The sequence below is a fragment of the Vulpes vulpes genome, chromosome 14 (assembly GCF_048418805.1).
Source record: "Vulpes vulpes isolate BD-2025 chromosome 14, VulVul3, whole genome shotgun sequence".
Taxonomy (NCBI): domain Eukaryota; kingdom Metazoa; phylum Chordata; class Mammalia; order Carnivora; family Canidae; genus Vulpes; species Vulpes vulpes.
The window spans coordinates 22,622,843-22,645,102 of NC_132793.1; the positions used below are offsets into that span (position 1 = coordinate 22,622,843).

At 47.4% G+C, this 22,260-nt stretch overlaps 1 protein-coding gene across 50 annotated transcripts in view; it reads right to left on the minus strand.

Annotated features, from left to right (window-relative positions):
- Positions 1 to 2,671: 2,671 nt before the first annotated feature.
- Positions 2,672 to 22,260, minus strand: part of EPB41L1 (erythrocyte membrane protein band 4.1 like 1) — a 143,669-nt gene continuing 124,080 nt past the window's right edge. For 24 of the 50 annotated variants that reach the window (XM_072735945.1, XM_072735933.1, XM_072735952.1 and 21 more), the window contains 6 exons: positions 21,226 to 21,309; positions 15,159 to 15,245; positions 14,294 to 14,377; positions 12,197 to 12,277; positions 11,737 to 11,853; positions 2,672 to 6,113 (listed from right to left, as the gene is read on the minus strand). In XM_072735945.1, coding sequence (XP_072592046.1) covers positions 6,105 to 6,113; positions 11,737 to 11,853; positions 12,197 to 12,277; positions 14,294 to 14,377; positions 15,159 to 15,245; positions 21,226 to 21,309 — 462 coding nt within the window. In that variant the 3' untranslated portion in view covers positions 2,672 to 6,104. The remainder of the gene's footprint in view (positions 6,114 to 11,736; positions 11,854 to 12,196; positions 12,278 to 14,293; positions 14,378 to 15,158; positions 15,246 to 21,225; positions 21,310 to 22,260) is intronic. The other 26 variants (XM_072735954.1, XM_072735958.1, XM_072735956.1 and 23 more) reach the window with 5 other exon arrangements.

The following is a 22,260-nucleotide window of genomic DNA, read 5'->3' on the forward strand; positions in this document are numbered from 1 at the left end:
GGAGAGAACATGCCTGTCTTATTCTCCGTTGTTTCCCTGGCACCTAGCAGGAAACCAGACACAAAGGATCAGCTGGATGTGCGCATACATCATAAGTTTAATTAACAATATTTAATAAACGGCTGCTATTTGGGGTCCTTGCTCTGTGCTTGTGGCTGTACCAGTCAGGGTTCAAGCAAAGAAGCAGAAACAATAAGGAAATATATATTGAGAGTTTTATTCCAAAGAATTGGCTTATATGATTGTGAGGACTGGATAGGTAAGTCCAAAATCCATAGGGCAGGCCATTCATATGTAACTTCTAAGACTCACACTAACCCTAGTAAATAGGGATTAGTATTCCCAATTTATAGAAGAGAAAACTGAAGCTCAGAGAGGTTACACAGCTGGAGAGCGGCAGAGCTAGGATGCAAACCAAGGTCTGACTGGCTCTTCTTGGCTCCGTGCTCCTGCTTCTTAGCTTGTCTGTCACACTTCCTCAGTGACAGCCAGACACACCAATGTGTCTCAGTCAGAACTTACCTCTTAGTAGGTTGCAGAATAGACTGGGGCCTGCAGTCATGGTTAATCACAATAAGCTGCTGCAGAATTAACCGGAGATGGCCTCCATCCGTCACAGTCATGCATGTCAATCTCAGTCTGTCATGTCAGTTCCATTTCTTGTCCAAAAAGCTCAGATCCCTCCCCCACCCTCTTTATTATCAGTGTTGGGCACTGAGCTCTGTGGTCTGGTCTCAGAGCTCCCCATTCTAGCTGGGCTCACCATCTTCTCAGAGACTCCAAAGGCACTGAATTATGGGCATGGAAGCTATAGATGATCCTGGAATCTCACTTTATGGGTCACATGTCCACCCAGATCAGGTTTTTCAACTCTGGTACTACTGACAAATCAGACCAGATTCGTTGTGGGAGCTATCCTGTGATTGTAGGATGTTTAGCAGCCTCTCCCCATTAAATGCCAGTGGTGCCCCTCAGTTGTGACAACCAAAAATGTCTTTAGACATTGCTAACTGTTCCCTGGGTGGGGGGAGGGCAAAATCATCCTCCTTCCCCATTTGAGAACCACTGATCTAGATAAATCAACACCAGATCATTCCCAAGCAACACAGAGGCTGACTCTGTATTTCTGGGAAGTAGATATACAGACCCAGGGTGAGTGGGGACCAATATTTGCAAACTGTGTCCTATACCAGAACTCCATGGGTGACAGATAGCTAAAAGAAACATAGAGGAAAAATTTCAGGGATGGATTCACAAAGCTCCTGAAAGCAACTGTCTCTGACAATGGATGGGTGTCTGGAGAGGTTTGAAGGATTGCTCTTACTGTACAGCATTTTGTGTCATTTAGTGAATCACCTTTAAAAAGAAAAAAAAATAGCATCTAGTATTCAAAATTACTAGGAAACATTCAGAATTTAAGTTTTTTTTAAAAAAAGATTTTATTATTTATTCATGAGAGACAGAGAGAGAGAGAGAGAGAGAGAGAGAGGCAGAGTCACAGGCAGAGGAAGAAGCAGGTTCCATGCAGGGAGCCTGACATGGGACTCGATCCTGGGTATCCAGGATTAGGCCCTGGGCTGAAGGCGGCACTAAACCACTGAGCCACCCGAGCTGCCCCAGAACTTAAGTTTTAAATAGTATTTAGAATGATATGGACCAGGTAACGTAAGCTCTTAAGAGATACATACACCTGGAAAAAGGGTGGAAGAAAATGCACCCAATTATTTGCAGTGGTTCTCACTTGTGAGGTTTTGGGCAAGACAGAAAGGTGGCCTGGGTGAGTCACTTAGTAGAATAAAAAGGAAAGTGTGGTACATGCCACTCAAGTAGCCCAAGGAGTGAGTTTAAGTTTTACATGAATTGTGGGTTTTCAATTTTATATTTTTGCATTTATTTTTATGAACACCTCCTTTCTTTGGCATGTGACACTAGTTTTTGACTTATAGAATATCGTATTATATATATATATATATATATATATATATAAATTTTTTTTTTACAGAGTCTGTTTAGACATAAGTCAATAATGAGACGGGTGGCATGGACAAGGATATGGCAACATATGTGGCAGTGGGCAAATGCTGAAGCTGGATTGCTGTATACTTTATCCACCAGGCTCCCATGGAGAGGATTGTAGGAAGAGACCCCAATATAAGTGCTCTTCTCTTAGAAAGAGGAGGCTATTTCTCCATGCACCAAGCCCCTCTGTATCCTGGGGCCCACATGCTTACTGTTCCTTCTACCTAGAACATTCTTGCTCAAGGTCCTCACCTTACTGTATCTTTTTCACTCAGCTCCTCCTCAGGGAGACCATAACTCCCCACCCTACTTAAAATGGTCTTCTTCAGCGACCATCTCCTTCCTCTGTGCATTTCCTTCCTGGTGTTTATCACTCTGGAATTGTCTCTGATTGCTTGCCTGGTGTATTATCTGTTTCCTGCACTCTACCAGCCTGAGAGTTCCTGGAGGGCAGGAGCTTTGTCTTACTTGATGCTGTGCCTGCAGAGCCTAACCCAAGCCATGGACCACACTGGAAACTGCAAATATGTGTTGAATGAAAGTGTTCAAGTTTGGGATTTCTCCACACCAGTTTTAGCCCTTCCCACAATGCCAACTTTTACTGGTAGCTAAGGTCAGAGAGAGAGAGAAAGAGAGGGATATGCCAAGGCAGTTTGTGGTTCAGCATCAAACACATTTATTTCACTTTTATTGAGTATACAAGAACAGAGAACACACGCATACAGCACAGAGCACTGAGGTGGAGGGGGGAGAGCGTGGGGACAAGAGGGGCGGTAGGGGGTGAGTAAAAAGGAACAGGACAGCATCGCAGTTGGTTGGTAAGGTGCTTTTGAAAAAAAAAATTATTTAGAGTGATGTTGCTCATGCAATTGCAGGCCAGTCTTGGAATGTGCTTGCAGGATTCAAAAACTGAAACAGGTCCTGGCACTTCCTATACCTTCAGATGGAAAAGATCCCAAGAAAGCAAAACAAGAGAAAATGAAGATCTGTAGGACAGCACACTGGGAAAAGACCCTGGAGAGCATCTGGTTTATCCTGCTCATTCTACAAATGGGGAAACTGAGACCCAAAGAGGGAGAGGGAGGTGGGACTAGTCCAGTGTCACATGGTGAATTAGGGGCTGAACCAGGATACCCTCCAGGACATTTTCCACTATGCTACATGGTCTCTTGGGTGGAAAGGCAGCACAGAAAGGATGAGAAATGTGAAAAGGAAAAAAAAAAAAAGTAGGTTGAAGATAGACAAGACAAACATCTATATTCTCTATGAAGAGGAGGATAGGGAGGAAACAGTGCCCTAGATTTCAGCTTTGCAGCTCCCCTCCTCCCTGGTGGCACTGCCTGCCTTTCCATGGAAGGAAGGTCATGGCATCCATGGGATGGAGATCTCCGCAAACCCTGGCCAGCCCACAAGCTAAACCTGGTCACTTCATCCCTGCCCTGAAGCCACACATGCAGGTGCTGTAAATAGGTGTAGAATCTAGAACAATATTCTCCCTCTGAGGTGTGGCCAGTGTTCTCGGGATGCCTGGTTCCTGCAGAGACAGGGGTGCCTGAGCCAAATTCCGGGTGGCCCGGGAAGGGTGGAACCATCCCAGCTCTTGGCCCAGAAAGAATAGGAGCTCGCAGGTTGAGAGGGGTGGAAAGGAGGTTCTGTGGCTTCTCCACCAAGATTGTAAAAAGAACCTGGTGCATGGCAATAAGCTGTGGCACTCGGGGGGAGTTGGAGCCGGCCACCAGTTTTGCTCAGGGGGCAGGGGTGGTGGTGGTGGATGTGGCTGAAGCTGCCATCTGAGCCCTAAGTACAGGGCTTTCACTACCTGCTCTGTCCCATTTTTGCCCAGAGGCAAACACTGTTCTGGTTTCTTGTCCTGTCTCAGGTCGGCACCAGCTTAGCAAACTAAGCATATATGTCATTGGGGGTAACTGATAAGTAAGCCTGGGCCCTGGGTGTGTGTAGGGGTATCCCTGGGCAATGGCCAATAATTGGAGAGAATGTGGAAATGCTCTCAGAGGGGCAAGCCATGACTGAAGATGTAAGGCTGGCTCAGAGGACTTCCAGGTCCCTCCCCTCCCCCACATTCTCTCCTTCTGTCCAAGAATAGTGCCTGGCACAAGGAGGTACTTAATAAATTGTTGAACGGATTTAATGAGGACTTTAGAGGTGGGACTGGGGATGTACGATGGGGCTGAGAAATTAAAGTGCAGTGGGGACATATTCCCTCCAAAGGGGGCTCATTGAGCACAGGGAAGCAGCTCACGGCCCGGCAAGCCTGGGAAAGCCCCAGTGTTTGATGGGGTATTCTCCAAGGGCTTCTGTGGTCTGAAGGCAATTTCGGGGACTCTGAGGGTACAGGCTCAGAGCTCAGATGCTGGCTAAAGGGGAGGTTTCCAAAGCCAGAGTCTTATACATAGATGGAGCCTCTTGAGCAACACCACCTTTCATCCTCAGCTTGTTCAGGAGCAGGTAAAGCCTTTGGAAATGAAGTTTGACCTATCAGGGCCTGCTCTGTGTTCAGTCTCTTACCACAGCTGCTTTGGCCCAGGAGGAAGAGAATGAATGCGTGAGAGGTAGAGGACAAAAGCGAGCTGGGCTCTCCAGACAGCCAGGTTAAAGCGACCATCCTCTGCAGTGGCCAGGGGTGTCACATCTCTTTGAAGGGGGAGTCAGCTGTCACATTGTGGTCAGGGAAAAGACATGTGGCCAAAAAAAGAGAAGACTGAAAATCGAAGCAAACCCCCTAGGGATGTATGGGGGCTGAGCCAGGGGACCCCTGTAGCAGAATCCTGACTCTGGACCCCACACCTGAGCACAGACCAGGCCCTGGTGGCTACTGCCCGAGGGGGGGTGGGGAGGCATCTCGGACTACATCTGTTTCTTCCTTCTTGCCAAGCCCCTGCCCCTCCGTCTGGGGACCCCACCCCTCCCCACCAATCAACCAGTTACAAATACCACACATTGTATTACTACGCTGAACCATCAGCTCCTACCGTGAGCAACCCACAGCCAGAGTCCAGGTCTCCTTGGCTGGGTTGGTTCAGTGAGATCTAAGAACCTTGGGATACACCAATCACAGTCGGATAATTATAATTTTAAAATGTCAGCTTCATACTTACCAGCACTGTTTATTTTAATATTTGTTTCCTGTTATATGTAATATACATAACTTAAAAGCACATCCATACACATCTCCTACAAGCTGCACCTTCATAATGAGAACCCATAAACATACAATGTCTACTTTCCTTCCTGTGGCTGGGTTGTCTGTTCTTGCTTTCTTTCCTTTTCCTTGTTTCAAACCAGAGTCATCTGCAGCGGCCCTTGGCAGGGCCAGGATACAGAGGGTGGGGGAGGGAGAGGGGAGAGCCGAGACAGAAATGACAATGAGACGTGACGTGTGAGTCGAGGGGGAGGGGAGTCAGGAGAAAGGAAGGTGGATTTTGCAGCCCAGTGTCAAGACCCAAAAAATAATAATCCAGTGTTCCTCCTCCTTTCCAAGTGCGGGATTTTCTTTCTTTTCTCAGCAAATGGTTGACGGTGTATGTCTTGCTGCTGCGACTTCTCTTGCTTTGCTGCAAAAGTGTTTCCTTTGCATTGGAGTGGGCAGGACAAGCCGTAGGACAAATGGAATGCTCGTGTCTACTTGATGTAACGTGCAGAACCAGGGTCGTATGGAACTCCTACAATCATTGTGGTCTGGCTTGCTTTTGTCGTTCCGCAGGGCTTTGAAAGGGGGAGTGAGAGATTATTGTCATTATACATATATATTTTTTTTTTCCTGAAAAATCCCGCCAATTCTTCAATTTGTCTGCAAAGGAAATGTAGGCATTCAGATGTTGGTTGTTGCTGCTGGCCAACTGCACGGCCAGCCCCAGCAGCAGTGCAAGGACGCGGTGTTTCCTGTATATATATCTATATCTATATATATCTATATATATATGCTTTTCCTTTCCCAGTCCCTCTTCGGTGACAGTACATCACAGCTGGGACTTCGGTGTTGAGTCGGAGAATCCAGAATGAAGGCCCCTTCTTAATGGTTCTCTGGCTTGGGTTGGACCAGAAACGCCAGCATCTCTTCACAGAGGTCAGGATTCCTAGAACCAGAGGCATGGAGGGAAGGGGACACAAAGAGGACAAGAAAAATTAATAAAGTTTTGTCACTCATCTTTAAATATGTGGCAAAAGGTTGTATTAGCTACTTTTCCTGTGTGCCCTTTATTATGGCTCAGGAAGACAGAGTGTCTTGTCCAAGGCCACACAGCTTATAAGAGGCAGCTGAGACCTGAAGCCACCTCTGTCTGAACCCAAAGCCCATAGCCATTTGCTCGTTTCCAGGAAGATGGTATCTTTCTCTTCCATCTGGAAATCTGTCCAAGTTTCCTTTAACACTAAGCAGCTCGGATCACATGTGGTTCACCTTCTTTTCCTACCTCCTCTCATTCTAAGAGCTGTTTGGTTGTGATTGCAGACCCTCTGTGATTTTCTTCTTTGATCTTCATGGGTCTGTGTGTCCTGAGGATTAAACTCCAAGGGGCTGTATTTCAATAAAGAAACTGGAGCCTGGATTCCAGCTCAAGTCTGATTCCAAAATTTTGTGGTTAAGGGCAGGGGCTCTGCAATCAGACTGCCTGAGTTTGAATCCCATTCTGTGGCCTACAAGCTCTGCAATCTTGGGGGAGTTTCTTAAATTTGTTAGGCCTCACATCCTCCCCTGTAAGAATGGGTGCTTCCTAATGCAGTTGCAGGAAGTGTTTGAAACCAGGGTTAGCAAACAGGAAGTGCTGAACAAATACCAACTGTTATTATTATTATTACTACTGCTATTGTTAACTTAGCTATTTAGATCTCCTTGAGGGCAATGGCTGCTTTTACTTATCTTTGTCTTTCCAGTGGTCAGCACTGTGCATGGTATATAGTAACTACCTCAAACCATTTAACAGGTGGAGTATCATTCCTGCCCTTTACCACTCACATGGGGTCAAGTGCAAATGGAGTCATATACACAAAATTCTTCTCAGTTTATTTGACAGATGGGAAAAATAGAGATCAGAGGGTTCAATGTCCCAGTGAGTTGATGATCGAAATGAAACTAGAACCCAAGGTTATTGCTTTGAAACAGGTCAGTGTTTTCTCCTACTATTCAAAATCTTGAAGATAGGAAGCTGGGTGGGGGCCGTCCCCTTGCTGGCAGATTTCAGGAGACAGGTCCTATCTGAATGAGGTGGGCCAGTGGGAGAAGAGGGAGCAGAAACCACACAATTGGCTTGTGTGTTGTCTGTGAGTAGGTGTGCTTTCCACACTCACAGCGAGAACTTTAAAGAGGAAGAACTTATGGAAGGAAGAGTCAGCTGGAGTCTGAACATGTTTCTGGAGGATTCAGGGAAGGAAGAGAAGCTGAAGACCAGCAAGATGGACACCTATGAGAAGGCAGGCCCTTGTGCAGCAGGCTGGTGGCAGAAGCTTATAGTCTGACTTTCTCAGGGTTCTCATGAATGCCTCAACACGGCAAAACCTCCAGGGATAAGGGTGCAGGTTCAGTGCTAAGCACCTTCTGTATGTGAGTGACTGTCCTTGTATTTCACTGCTATGGACTATTTGTGTCCCACCACCAAAATTCATATGTGGAAGCCTTAACTCAATGTGAGGGATTTGGCAGTGGCATATTTGGGAGGTACTTCGGTTACAAGGGGAGGGGGGGCTCATATATAGGATTAGTGCCCTTATAAAAAGAGACAACAGAAATTCTCTCTCTCCTTCTCTCTGCTCTCTTCTCTACAAGAAGACAGCCACCTACAGACCAGGAATGGAATCTGCTAGCACTTTGATCTTGGACTTCCCATCATCGTGAGAAATAAATGTGTGCTGTTTGAGCCACCCCATCTATGGTTTGCTGTCACAGCAGCCCAAACAAAGACAGTCATAGATTTTACTTATTGTAGCAGCTCTAATTTATAGATTAACTTCATTTTGTAGATGAGGAAACTGAGGCCCAGGGAGGTTCCTCTGGGCACTCTGGAGAAAGGAGCTTCTGGCTCCAAAGCCTGGGTGTGTTCTTTCTACTGAATTCTAATTACCTGAGGATTTTTTTTTTTTTTTCCAGTGCAGGCTGCACTTTAGGTCCCATAGCTCAGTGTAAACATGATGTAGGATGTCTTTAAAAGCCTACAGACACTTCAGAAGTGCCAGGAACATCTAAATGATACCATATTATAATTTATTCTTCTCAGTTTATTGCATCAAAGTCCAAATGTGCAGGGTTTTGTTAGCTTCCTTTGAGTTGATAGCAATCATAGTCATCATTAACTTTTCCAGAGCACTTACTATGTGCCAGGCACTGTGCTAACTACTGTATGTGTGTGATCTCACTAACCCTATGGGATAAGGAGGTTAAGACCATAGTGTGGCTTTGGAGTCTCACGAATGAGCTCTGACTCCCTCATCAAGCCACATAGCTATGAGCAAGTCACCTAACATCTCAGGGCTGAGTTGAATAAGCAGATGACAGTACTCATGTCAGGTGCGTAGCCTGGTGCCTGGAACAGTGTAAAGGTTTCATATATTTCAGCAATTGTTATCACTGTGATTACGGTTGCTGACTGCTAGCCAATGAACAAAGTGCAGAGATAAATAATCTGCTGGGAGTCACCCGGCTAACAACAAGCAGGGCTGAGATTCGAAGCCAGGTTTGCAGGGTTCCAGATCTTTCCTGGGGGTACCAAGATGCATCCACCCATCAAACCAACATCTTTCAAGCTCTTTAAAAAAGAGTTTTCATATTCTGAGAAGCCTTCTCCCCTAGCATGAGTGAGTCTGACTGCATTAGGGGTCAAAGATGATTCCTACTTGGCAGTAACTAGTGGTAAAGCATGTGGGCAGAAAAGGCAAGAGAGGAACATCTGTCTCTCCAGGGTGACATGAACAAGGTGACCTTTACAGAAGAATCTGAGAGGGAGACGGAGAGGAGAGACAGAGAGGGAGAGAGAGAAGGAGCGGGGGTGGAGGGAGAGGGAGAGGGAGAGAGAGAATGTGGTATGTGGGAGAATGGAATCAAAAGAAGAACTAAAAGAGGGGTAAGAAGGCCCCCCTTCCATACGAGATCCTCCAAGCAGGCAGATGTGGAAGGCTGTGTGGTGTGTGTATGTGTGTGTGGTGGGGGAATGGCCAGGATGTGGAGGCAGGGGCAAGAGTTCTGAGTGGTCAGGGAGAATGGGAAGGGAGGAGCCTGGTGGACTGGCTGGAAATGCCCTGGGAAAGATGGGAAGGAACAAGATAGGGAGAGAAGAAAATATGAGAAACACGTGACAGATACTCCAAGAAAGCAAATAAACAACCAGAAGGCCATGACTGGAAGGGACTTGCCCCATCTTTTGGTTTCGCAAATGAGAAAATGAGTGTCCACGGGGGAACAGCTGGGATTGGAGCCAGGTCCCTGGATTCCCAGCATAGAATTCTGTGCATCAGTGGCTGCATATGGACTCCCTAAGGACCAACATATAAATAAAGACCCCCAGGTCCAGTCCGGCTGTTCTGAATCAGATTTTTTTAAAAGATTTTATTTATTTATTCATGAGAGAGAGAGAGAGACAGACAGACAGACACAGAGACAGAGAGAGACACAGGCAGAGGGAGAAGTGGGCTCCATGCAGGGATCCCGGGTCTCCAGGATCAGGCCCTGGGCCGAAGTTGGTGCTAAACCGCTGAGCCACCTGGGCTGCCCCTGAATCAGATTTTATAACAACAGTTCTCTATTATCTGTACTCCCCAGGCAATGCTGCCAGTTCAGCACTAGCGTGACGAGTGCCCTGCCTTACCACTCTGAGATCCAGGGGCTGAACGGTAAGAATGATTGGACAACTGAGGAAACAGGAGTGACAATTTGCATGAAAGTCTGAGGAAGGCTGGGAGGTAGGCTCTGCCCATGACCAGCTTATACTTCTAGGGTGGTGCTGTCCAACAGACATAGGAATGGGAGCCCACATACAGAATTTAAATTTTTCTAGACAATATTTGCTAAATTTTCTAGATATCTCTAATTTCCTTAAATCTTCTAGATAGAAAATTTTAATTTCTAAATTAAAATTCTAAATTTTAAATTACCTTAAAAAGAGTAAAAAAGAAAGGGGAAGTTGGTTTTAGTAATATATTTTACTTAACCCAATATATCCAAACATTATCACTGGAACATGTAAACAATATAAATACTATTGAGATATCTTGCATGCCCCTTTTCATATTAAGTCTTCAAAATTCTGCATGCATTTTACCCTTAAACCACGTCTGATTTCAGATTAGCCAATTTCAAGTGCTCAATAGCCAATGTGTGTTGTATGATACAAAGAAAACATTTCCATGGCTGCAGAAAGTTCTGTTGGACAGCACAGTCTAGACCAGGGTTTGGCAGCCTTTCAAAGTGCAGGAAGGGCAGCCCGGGTGGCTCAGCGGTTTAGTGCCACCTTCAGCCCGGGGTATGATCCTGGAGGCCTGGGATCGAGTCCCGCGTCGGGCTCCCTGCATGGAGCCTGCTTCTCCCTCTGCCTGTGTCTCTGCCTCTCTTTCTCTCTGTCTCTTATGAATAAAAATAAATAAAATCTTTTTAAAAAAAGTGGCAGGAAAATGGTTCAGTGCTTTTTCTTCTGACAGGAAAGGAGTGGTGATCCACATTCTTGTATCTTTCTAGAAAACACGGTTTCATTCATTAAAGAAGAGGGCAAAAAGGAGATCTACTGCTTGTAGGGGGTCTTTGAGATGAGTTCTTTTTTTTATTGTGGTACAAAGTTCGAAATGTGAAAGAACACAAATCCAAGTAGCTCCACACATTTTTATATACGTACACACCCACATGACCTACCCAGATCAAGATGCTGATATTTCCAGCACCCCGAAAGGTTCCCTTGTGATTCCTCCCTATCAGTATCACATCCTAGAACTGGGCACTGTTCTTTCAGCATCATTGATTAGTTTTGCTTACTTTTGAACTTTCTATGAGTAGAATCATATTATGTACTACTCTGCTCAATGTCTATGAGTTTTGTTTTATAGGTCTGATAAAATTCAGTTAATTTCTAGAGGGACCAGAGGAACCCCTCTCCCAGTTTAGGCTAATAAAAGCCCTATCTGCTATAGCACCATCTCCTTCCTCTTGTTCAGCAGGGCACTGATGGTCTGTCCATAAGGAAACAGAAAAGTAAGTTTCTGGCCAAGGTAGCCTGAGAAATCAAGGGTTTGCAATCTAGCAAAACAGATGAGATCGGGAACTCTGGTCATCATATTCCCCCTTTGCAACACCCAGTGATCTGTGATGGAGGCAGAGATTCAGGGATAGGGATGTGGTGCTAGGCCTGAGGGACCTTTTTCTGGCTTCAAGATTCTAGGTAATGGCCAGTGAGGCTATGCTTGTCTCCACCTGTCCCACCACAGCACCTGCTATCAACCCTCTCTCCCTGTTCTTATCATTCCCAGATTTACTTTTCTGGGTCTGGAGCCTGAAACCCCCAATAAGCTAAGGAACCAGTCTTCCTCCCCCTCCCACTTCCTACTCTGACTTGTTATACTTGGAGGAGCTACTTCTCTCCTTTGGGCCACAAACCAGGAACATGGGAGATTAAAGCTGTGATAGGGACCAAGCCACCTGATGGACTCTCATATGGAAATGACCTTCAGAAGACCTTACCACATTCCCTGCTCCCTCTCATGGCTGCTGAGCCTCAGAGGGCTTACCTGCGGCTTCCTATCCCTATCCTCCGGGGATGGGTCTGTTTCTCTGTATACGACAGCTTTGGTTACCAGCATGTCAGGATGCTGCAGTTTGGCCTCCTTGATGGCCAAAGCCAGGGCCTGGTAGAAAAAAGCAAAAAAGTGAGGAACCACAGGATATGGAATATGGGAGAAACCGTGGAGACCAAAAACCCCTTAGTGTACTGCTGTGGAAACTGAGGCCCAGGGAAGGGCAGCAGTCAAACAGTTAAAGGGAGAGACTAGAGCTCGGGTCCTCTGACTCCTTCTGGTTCCCATTCTATGTCCCTTCCTTTGGGGCTTACTTGGGGCTCCTTGTCTGAACAGGGTCAGCATGAAGTGGCCATAATCTCTGCCCATTGGGCAGCTGCCCATGGGTGACCCAATATGGGAGGGACTGGTGACTGGATAAGGCTACTGGGAACAGTGTTCCCTACCCCCATACCTGGTCTTGATCAACATCTTCATCCCCAGTGATGATGATCCGCTTCTCGATCCTCGTCTCAGAAAACCCCCCTTTCACAGTCTGTAGAGTGAGAGGGCGGCAAGGTCAGCCCTGGGTCCTGCTGGGGTGTGATAGGGCACCCATCCAAAGCACCCCTCAAGGGCGAGGCTGGAACCAGCAGTCACCTTCTCTCCTGGCTCCCTCTTCTGGTTGTGGACCTTTAGACTGCATGTCTTGCCCGCTGTCACCACTCCCCCACCTATCAACTGGCCCCTTCTAGGTCTACCAAGCCCACCTCAAGTAATGTCTCCCTGATCCTGGTTGGTGACCCTGCCCCCCTCCTGCCTGGGTACTCCCTGAGCACCAAATTGGTCTCTCTTGCTTGGTGTCTGGGGCTCTCTGCCTTGTGTTGACCTTGTATGTGTGGACCCGGCCTAACTCAGTAGGCTGGAGATCTTGAGGACAGGGGCTATGTTTTGTTCATTTCTGTATCCCTTCTTACCCTTCTCCCCTGTCCAATCTGACCAGGGCAGGTGCTAAATGCAGATTTGTTGAATGAACACATGAATGAAATGTGAATGGTGACAAAGTTCTATCTTAAATGGCTTCAAACAATACTACAAGAGAAAATTGCATTGGTGACACTTAAAACCTCCACCGTTTTCTGCAAGGGCTGGGTTTGGGTGCAAGTTTAGAAGTAGAAGATGGGGAAGGACCTAATTGCTTGGCATACCAAGGAGGGTGGTAGCTGAGGGAAATCCCAGCAGGAGCCGGGAACAGACAGAAAGAAGAGGGCTCCTGGTTGGGAGGGAGAGAGACTCTGGGAAGAGGAGTTTTCTGAGCTGTATGCAGTGGGGTGTGTAACGGAAACCTTCCCACAAAACTCTCAGTGAAGTCAACATTGCTCACAGATGCTTTCGGTGAGAGTGGGTGCTTTCTAGGGAAGGTGCGAGGGTGCTGAGTCCTGCATAGGAGGGAGCAGGGCTGGGACAGGGTTTGTGCAGGAGGGCCAGGGCTACCCAGCAGACTTCTTTGGATGGCTCAGCAGAACCTCCACCTCAACCTGCCTCCCTGGCCTCTCTCCTCCAGGCCTCCATCTTTGGCCTGGGCCTCCTCCCGCCTTCCTCTTGGCCATGCAGGCATGGATCTGCTTGTCAGCCTGTCTTCAGCCCCTTGTGCTCCTTGGCTGAGTTGCAGCTGACTGGCAGGGAAAGACTGTCCAATGGCCCTACCTCTTCTGTCCCCCACTGTGATTCATACCCCTGGTCTAGTCCCCTCATCCCTGGTCACTCCATGCTTCTCTCTTCTTTCCCCCATCTACCTGCACATCCTGGTGGACTGAATCTCTTCTGCTTTAACCCCTTTGTACTGGGTCACTCCCCAGTTAAAAAACCTTAACAGTGTTCCAATGGCTCTTAGACCTAGACCCCTCATAGTCACATCTGTCCTGGAATTTGTCTCATTTGCCTATAATTTTGCTTCCCCTGCCAAAAGTCCACCCCAATTCCCCACAGCTATGCCCCCTACATGCTATTTCTTTCTGATGGAGACCACTGCTTCTGTTCCCACAAACACGCATCACTTGTGGCCGCCACCAGGATCCCTAGTGCCGAGGTGGGCATAAGGTTGATGCTCATTAACATCCACTCACTGAACAATAAACAAATACGCAGTCTCTGCTCCCGTCTTCTGCATTGCTTAGAATGTCTGCATCTGTCTTCTCCTCCCTCACAAGGCCTACCTGGCTCCCTAAGACCCTGCACAAATCCCACTTTTTCCAGAAGACCCCACCTCACTCTTTAAGGCTTCCTTACATCACCCCCTTCTAAATGTTGCCAGCACTTAAGGTCTATAAGGCGCAAATGCCATGGCTCAGAATCACTTCTGGTGAGGTGGTCTTGCTCCCCCAGCCTGGCTGTCAACATTGAAGGGCAGGGTACGTGCCGAGGACAACCCGTAGTATAGAACAAAGTGCATAGCACTCCAGAAACTAGAACACCACAGGTCTCTGTCCACGTTACAAGGCACAGCAATGGCAATGATGTTCCCCAGCCCCACAGCCAGGCTGGGGGCAGACAGTGCCCTGCTGCTACTCACTTTGGTAACATGGGTGGTGGTGGAGGTGGAGAGAGTTTCCGCGGTGGCGCCGTAGGTGCTGGTGAGGACATCTTTCCCGATGATCTGCAGAATATAACCACCCCCCACCCCAGGTGTCAGGTAAGGACACTGGGCTCTGCAGGTGGGGTTGGGGGGGGTAAACCAAAGGGGCCCCACGAAGGTAGAGTTTGGAAGCCAAGATGCTTCAAATCACTGATTCTAAGAATTTAGGAATAATGGAATCTTCAGAATGCTAGATCCATGAAATTCTCAAACCATTGGAACCTGAGATGCATGAGGCCCAGAATCCTAACAAGACCCCAGAACTTAAGAATCCTGGCATCTGAGAAGAGAGAATGGGGGATTCAGGGTGGAAACAGAGCCCTCCCAAGCCCCCACCCCCTCAGAGCTGGGAACATGTCTCCAGGGCTAGACAATAAGAAGGACAGACTTGGAGAATGCAGGAGATGCAAGAGACCTCACGGTGACAGACTCAGGCTCACGGGAGCCATTGTCAGAGCCATGTCCAGAGTGCAAGCCTCTGGACTCCTAGTCCATTTCTCCTCCTGGATAGTCAGGAGAGAAGATGCAAATGAGCTGTCACATCACAGGCACCACAAGGAGAGGGGCTGCTTCACCCTCACATCACAATGCCCTCTGGTGTGTGTATGTGGGGGGTGGAGGCAACGGATGAGACTTTGGTGGGGAGAAGGGAGCCCTGTGGGCATCTGGAAACGATCCAGTTTCCTAGCACTGTACTTAAAAGGGCAGCCCACTGGGCTCTACGCTGCACTTGCTGTGGGCCACCTGTGGACCATATTCTCAGCACAGAGTCCCCTAGCCTGAGCTGGCCCTACCCACTTACCGGAGAAAGAGAACGGATTTCCGTGGCCACCGTCTGTGGGCCTGGGATCATGGCAGCTGCCCCCTTCCCGGACTTGAGACTGTTCTCCTGGGGAAACAATAGTGCTCAGATGGCCAGATCTCATGTGGGTGGGCCCCCAGGATGGCCAGAGCACATGGCCAAGTAGCTCTCATGGCCACAAGGTTGAGGAGTGACATTTGTCATGCACTCACATGCTCACCCACACACCTGCTCTCATACTTTCTCACTTGCTCACACACTTACACACTTGCTCACCTATTCACTCATTCAACATTTAGAGTGCCTGGGGTTAGGGACATTGGTGAACAAGACACAGCATTGCTCTCAGGAAGCAATAACAAAGGGGTGGAGACATCCAGGTTCTTGTCCTGGCGCTGCCATGTTCTAGCCACCTGAGCTGGGGCAGAGCCACTTCTGCTCTATGGGCCTTATGGATTTACCTATAAAATGAGACCCCTGCAATGTTGGTTTGTCAATGGGAACAAATGCCCCACTCAGGCAGGGGATGTTGATTATGGGGGATGGAGGAGAGCTGTGTGTGTGCAGGGGTAGGGGGGCAGATGGGAAATCTTTCTGTATATATCCCCCATATATGGAGCATATGGGGTATCTTCCTCTCAATTGTCCTGTGGAACTTCTAAAAAATAAACTGCTCTAAAAATACTAAGTCTTAAACATTTTTTTAAAAAAGATGCCCTGCTCAACTCCCACAGTGACTCACATTATGAGGTTAGCAGAGGAGAAAGGGCTTTGCAAATGTCAATCTTAGGATAAACATAGGAATATAGGCTGGCTACTAATAACATTGTAATACCTACTGTTTTCGGGGTATTTGTTAAGTGCTTGGTATTTTGCTAAGGATGCACTATTTCATTTAATCCTTGGAACAACCACAGGAAATTGTTTTAATATTCCTATTTCACAGTTGAGAAATGGGAAGGCCAGAGAATGTCAAGTGGTTTATTCAAGTCTGCTGGCAAGTTAGTGACAGAGCCTGGATTTAGACCCATGTTCATCAGACTCCAAGCCCAATGTGTAACACTATGGCAACACTACTTTGCCTTAGGAACTCTTACCCCGGAGCAGCTCTCCTTGTCCTATGGTGGATTCTAGCTGCTAGATGCTCCTGGATTGGCCAGATGTATTGCCCCACATCTGGCAGGGAGCCTGGCAGCCTGCCTCTACCTCCTACTTTCTGCACCATGTTGGGCTCACCCTTGTCTGTCCAAGGGTCCAGAGCTGCATCTATTCTGCAGCCATCTAGCAGGCTGAACCCCGATCCTGGTCTGTGCATGGTACTAGATCTGAAACTCTGGCTGCCAGGGTACAGGTAAGGACAGAAGCATTCTGCCTTTGTCTTGCCTACCCCCCATCCTGCATGGTGCTTGCCTACAACTGAGGCAGTGATCTGTAGCCTGGCATTCCCCAAGGAGCAACTTTCTCAGATGGAGTCCCAGAGTGTGGCCCAGCAGCAGGCCTTATAAAGGGCAGCCTTGCCAAGAGACACAAAAAGATGCTTAACATCACTCATCATCAAGTAAATGCAACTCAAAACCACAATGAAATATCCCCCTACACCTGTCAGAAAGGCCAACATCAAACCAACAAGAAACAAGTGTTGATGAGGATGTGGAGAAAAGGGGCCCCTTGTGTGCTGTTGGTGGGAATGCAAACTGGTGCAGCCACTATGGAAAATAGTATGGAGGCACCTCAAAAAAATTAAAAATAGGGATCCCTGGGTGGCGCAGCGGTTTGGCGCCTGCCTTTGGCCCAGGGCGCGATCCTGGAGACCCGGGATCGAATCCCATATCGGGCTCCCGGTGCATGGAGCCTGCTTCTCCCTCCGCCTGTGTCTCTGCCTCTCTCTGTGACTATCATAAATAAATAAAAAATTTTAAAAAAAAATTAAAAATAGAAGTACCATATGATCCAGTAGCTCCAGTACTGGGTATGTACCCAAAGAAAACAAAAACATTAAAAAAAACAAAACAAAAACATTAATTGAAAAGAGATATGCACTCCTATGTTTATTGCAGTATTATTTATAATAGCCAAATTATGGAAGCAGCCCCAGTGTCCATCAATTGATAAATGGATAAGCAAGATGTGATATTATATATATAATGTTTTTAGTCAGCCATGAAAAGAATGAGATCTTATAATTTGCAACAACATGGAGGGACCTAGAAGGTATAACGCTAAGTGAAATAAGTCAGACAAAGACAAATACCATAATACCATAATACCATATGATTTCACTTATATGTGGAATCTAAAAAACAAAACAAGCCAATGAAAAAAGCATAAACAGATCATAAATACAGAGAACTGGTAGTTGCCAGAGGGAAGAGGGTGGGGGGATGGGCAACCAGGGGTGAAGGGGAGTGGGAGATACAGGCTCCCAGTTACCGAATGAAAAGGTACAGCATAGAGAATATAGTCAGTGGTACTGTAATAGCATTGTATGGTGACAGATGGCTGCTACACTTGTGGTGTACATAGCATAATGTATATAGAGTTGACGAATCACTATGTTGTACACCTGAAACTAATGTCATGTTGTGTGTCAACTACGCTTCAATTAAAAAAAGGGTGGGGATAGCTTTCTGGGCTCAATGCTTCCTTCCTGCTAGCTTAGGAAAGTCACTAGCCCCTCTGAAGCCTACTGCCACTCCAGGCATTTCTCCCCTACAGCCTCTCCTCTCACCGCTCCTTCTGTCTCAGACAAAGTCTCACTTCCACCTTCAAACAAAAAATAGAGGCCACTAATGAGGACATAGTTTGTTCAAAACAAGGCGCCATCTGCTCTGCCTGCCTCTCCTTTGTCTCCGGCCAGTCCTCTCTCCACCCTCAAGGAGGTGTGGCTCCCTTCCCTCCCCAGGGCATTGCCACCATCTCGGCTGGGGCCATTCCTTCTGCAGACTGGGGGCTCTCCTCTTCACCACCCTCTCTCTGGGCTGCCTCTGCCATTCAAGGCTTGCTCACAGGGCCACTGGCCCTATCTTTATCTACAGCCAGGATCTTTCTTGAAACCTAGACTTTCAAAACCAATTGTTCCTCAGAACTTTTGCCCTGGAAATGTCCCACAGACACCTTGGGCTCATCGGGTCCAACATGGAATCCACTGCCTCCTCCCCACTCCTGATGCATACCTGCCATTAGAGAGCAATCCCCTCCACTGTTCTCTGTTTACATCGGTGCCTCTCAGACTTGAGGGGCACCATAGACTGCTGGGCCCTGTCCCAGAGCTTCTGATTTGATAGGTCTGAGGTGGGGGATGGGGCAGAGATCTGCTTTTCTAATGGTTTCTAGGACTGCACTTCAAGAATGGCTAGGTGAGGGACACCTGGGTGGCTCAGTGGTTGATTGTTGGCCTTTGGCTCAGGTCGTGATCCTGGGGTCTTGGGATTGAGTCTCTGCATTGGGCTCCCTGCTCTGGGAGCCTGCTTCTCTCTTTGCCTATGTCTCTGCCTCTCTCTCTCTCTCCATCTCTCATGAATAAATTTAAAAAATCTTTAAAAAGAAAAAAGAATGGCTAAGTGAGGGCTAGGTCACCAGCCCACCTTTCCTTCTGTTGCCTGAACATTCTGTTCATGACCAAACCCTGCACCTCCCTCCCCCTGCTCAGTATCCACTTCCTTGCACACCGGCCCTGCCTAGCTCCCTGCCTTCTCTTTCTGTCTCTCCCAGTGGTCTGTGGGCTCAGGACACTGTTTCCCTCCTTGCTGGCTTCAGAGCACCTGGCACTGCATATCACACAGTGTTCAACAAGTTATTGCCGAGGGAAAAGGAAGGAGGGAGGGAGGAGAGGAGGGGATTTTTTCTCTAGTGACATCCCACACAGTTGCTAGAGCAATCTTTCCAAAGCACAGAAGCACATATTTGATGACATCATGCCCCCATTTCAAAAGTTGAAGTGATGCCCCAGGGTCTCGAGGACGAAGTCTGAACCTCCTACATGACATCTGAGGTCCTTCAACCCCGGCCCAGCCTGCCTTTCCAGCCTCTTCTCCCCCTGCTCCTCTTCCGCACTCCTGACATCTTGCCTTACTGACCACCTGCCTTTCCCCAAATGCTACACTCCCTCCCATCCCTGCCTTTGCACCTGCTGTCCTCACTGCCTCAGATGCCTCCCGCTGTGGCTGCACAGTCACTTATCCTTGAAGGATAGCTCAAATGTCATTGCTGGGATAAAGCCTTCTCACTCCTCCTGTCAGGGGTGTCACCCCCATACCTCTCCTCCCTGTGCTCCTCAGAAGGCATTATTACACCATCCTGGGAAGGCAGGGAAAAAGAACATCAATTCACATTGCCAGACCCCTTACTATGTGCCAGGCATGCCTCTGCACAGATTACCTTGGTCTATCCTCGGGTCATCCCTTTGAGGGATGTGCTATTATTGCCCCCATCACCCCAGTTTACAGAAGTAGAAACTGAGAGAGGTAACTTGCCCAGGGGTCATCCCGCTAGCAAGTGGGAGAGCTGGGCCTTGTTCACCACTGTGGGCCCAGGACCTAAATGGTGACACGTGCCCCTGATCATTACTTGAACAGACGATTTCCAGCAGGCAGCATATTTTCTTCAACTCTGTATTCTGTATCAGAAACTAAGAAATGTTTTTGGAAGAAATGAATGGCTAGATGGATGGGTGGGTAAATGAATGATGTAACTGCCTACTCATCATAGTACAGACTTAAACTTAGCCCTCTAAGCATCCTAATGCCAGTGGAGAAGGACTGGGGAGCAGATGGGACTGAGCAACCAGGAAAGAGGGTGCGAGCTGGTAACCGGTTCAGAGTTATTTGTCTTTGTTTACTCAAAACCTACCTGCCAGGTAATCTAAATGCAATTCCCTTTCTATGTGTATATCGGGGGTTTGGCAAGAGAAAGCATTTGAAAACAACTTTCCAAAAAAAAAAAAAAAAATGAAAACAACTTTCCACCGGCTCAAGACAGATCCAGCCCCCCACCCCATCCCCAGAGGCCAGTGTTCTCAGTGGTCAGGATGAGGGTGCAGGGTGGTGGAGGTGCACAGTGAGTCTTCTGGGGTCACAATGCTTGGGTTTAATCTGACTCTACCACTTATTAGGTGTGGGACCTTAGGAAGTCACTTTACCTCCCTGCACTGCAGATTCTTCATCTGTAAAGGGTGCAGAAAAGTCAATCCCCTCCAGTTTTTGTGAGGACTCAGTGAAATCACTCCCATTCATGGTTCTTGGCAGTTTGCATGGCGACACAGACTAGGTGCCCAATGCTATCTGGTCTGTGTCATCATTAAAGGATCTGATATTACTGGATCCTCTTAACCTGTGAGTCCAGGGTACTTGGGTGGCTCAGTTGGTTAAGCGTCTGCCTTCGGCTCAGGTCATGATCTCAGAGTCCTGGGATCAAGTCCTGTGTGGGGCTCCCTGCTGAACAGAGTCTGCTTCTCCCTCTCCCTCTGTGCCCCTCTTGTGTATTTTCTCTAATAAATAAAATCGTAAAAAAAAAGAACCCCTGAACTAGGCAGAATGGGGATTATTCCCATTTTACAGATGAAGACACCCAAGGCTAAGGACCTTCCTTCACCAGGTCAGACAGCACGTAGATAGTGGAACCAGTCTAGGGAGATAGTCCAAAATCTTGAGCTTCCAATTTAGGTTCACTGCGCGCCATCTACTGACCAAGGCAAGGAAGTGACTCGAGACATGAGAAACTGACAGCTGCCAGGGGCTGTCAGGGAGGACTTTCAGCATAATCGTCATGCATTGCCAATAATCAAATAATCAAATGGTAATCCTCCCTTTATCCCTGCTGTGGCTGACATGGTCTGGATAACTGAGACTCAGTGTGTCCACCTCCCACATTATTTGGAAAACTAGGGTCTGACCAGATGTTCTGTGGTAACGATGGTGCCAGACAATAAGCCTTTGACTCTCTATCCCATGCCTGATGCAGGGAGGGCAGATAAGGACTTCCCTAGACAGCTGATGATGTGATTTTGTTATCTGGCTGTTTTAGGGCAAGGGGGTTGGTCAGAGAGGGGAGTCTCTTGGATCCTACTTACCATGGTGGTTGATATGGTCTCCGTGGTGATGGAGGGAGCAGTTGTTATGGATTCCTTTCCCCCTGGGGCAGTCCCATCAACCTGCTGGCCAGAGAAGTCATGAGGAGAGAGTGTATACACACCACATGTGCCTACAGCATCTGTTACTTGGGCAGGTGGCATTCCCGGTTAGAGTGACAGGCTGTGTGAGTGAACATGCACTGGGCGGGGCGGGGGGGGGATTGTCCACACACACATTAAATTACAGGGCTTCCTCACAGGTCCCCTGGTTTGTTTGAATCATCTTATTTGACAGAGGACAAATTACCCCAGATAATTTCACATGCCGTATGCAAATCTCAATGCCTGTATTCCTTGACCTAGCAATTCCATGCCAGGAGTTCATCCTTTGGATATAAACTTTGAAAATTTTGCTAAGAAGTATGAACAGATAAATTCACTGAAGCATTGATCATTAACTGCCAAAGAAAAAAAAAAACAGCCAGAGGTCCACTGATGGGATATTGCAGGCCAGGTCAGGATCCACTCCTAAGTGGGACTATGAAAATAAAGTGGCCCACATAAGGCAACAAGGAGGGACCTCCAGGACAGTCATTAAGGAAAAGGGTCAGGTGTAAAAGAAGATCTCTTTCGTGTAAAATGCTACAATATCTAGAGATGTAAGTGTATATATTGGAACATGCATGCATTTTTTTTTTTCTGGGAAGAATCACAAGAAAAATTTCAATTTGTTCTGTTTGAATTTCATAACACTATTGTTTTGTTTTGACGTCAATAAGGATTACTGGGCTGTTGACTTTGGGACCTTTTTTAGTTTTTTCTGTATTTCTCTATATTGAAAACAAAACAGAACATGTGTCACTATAAAACAAAATAGGCCACAGAGGAGGCGTGTTGCTTGAGATCACACAGCTCGTCAGAACTCGAGCGTCTTGACTGCTGCACCACTGCCACACAGATACTATGCATGTTACCAAAGGAGGAGAAAAAAATTCTGGAAACAACAGAGTTGCCCACATTGTATTGATTTATGCC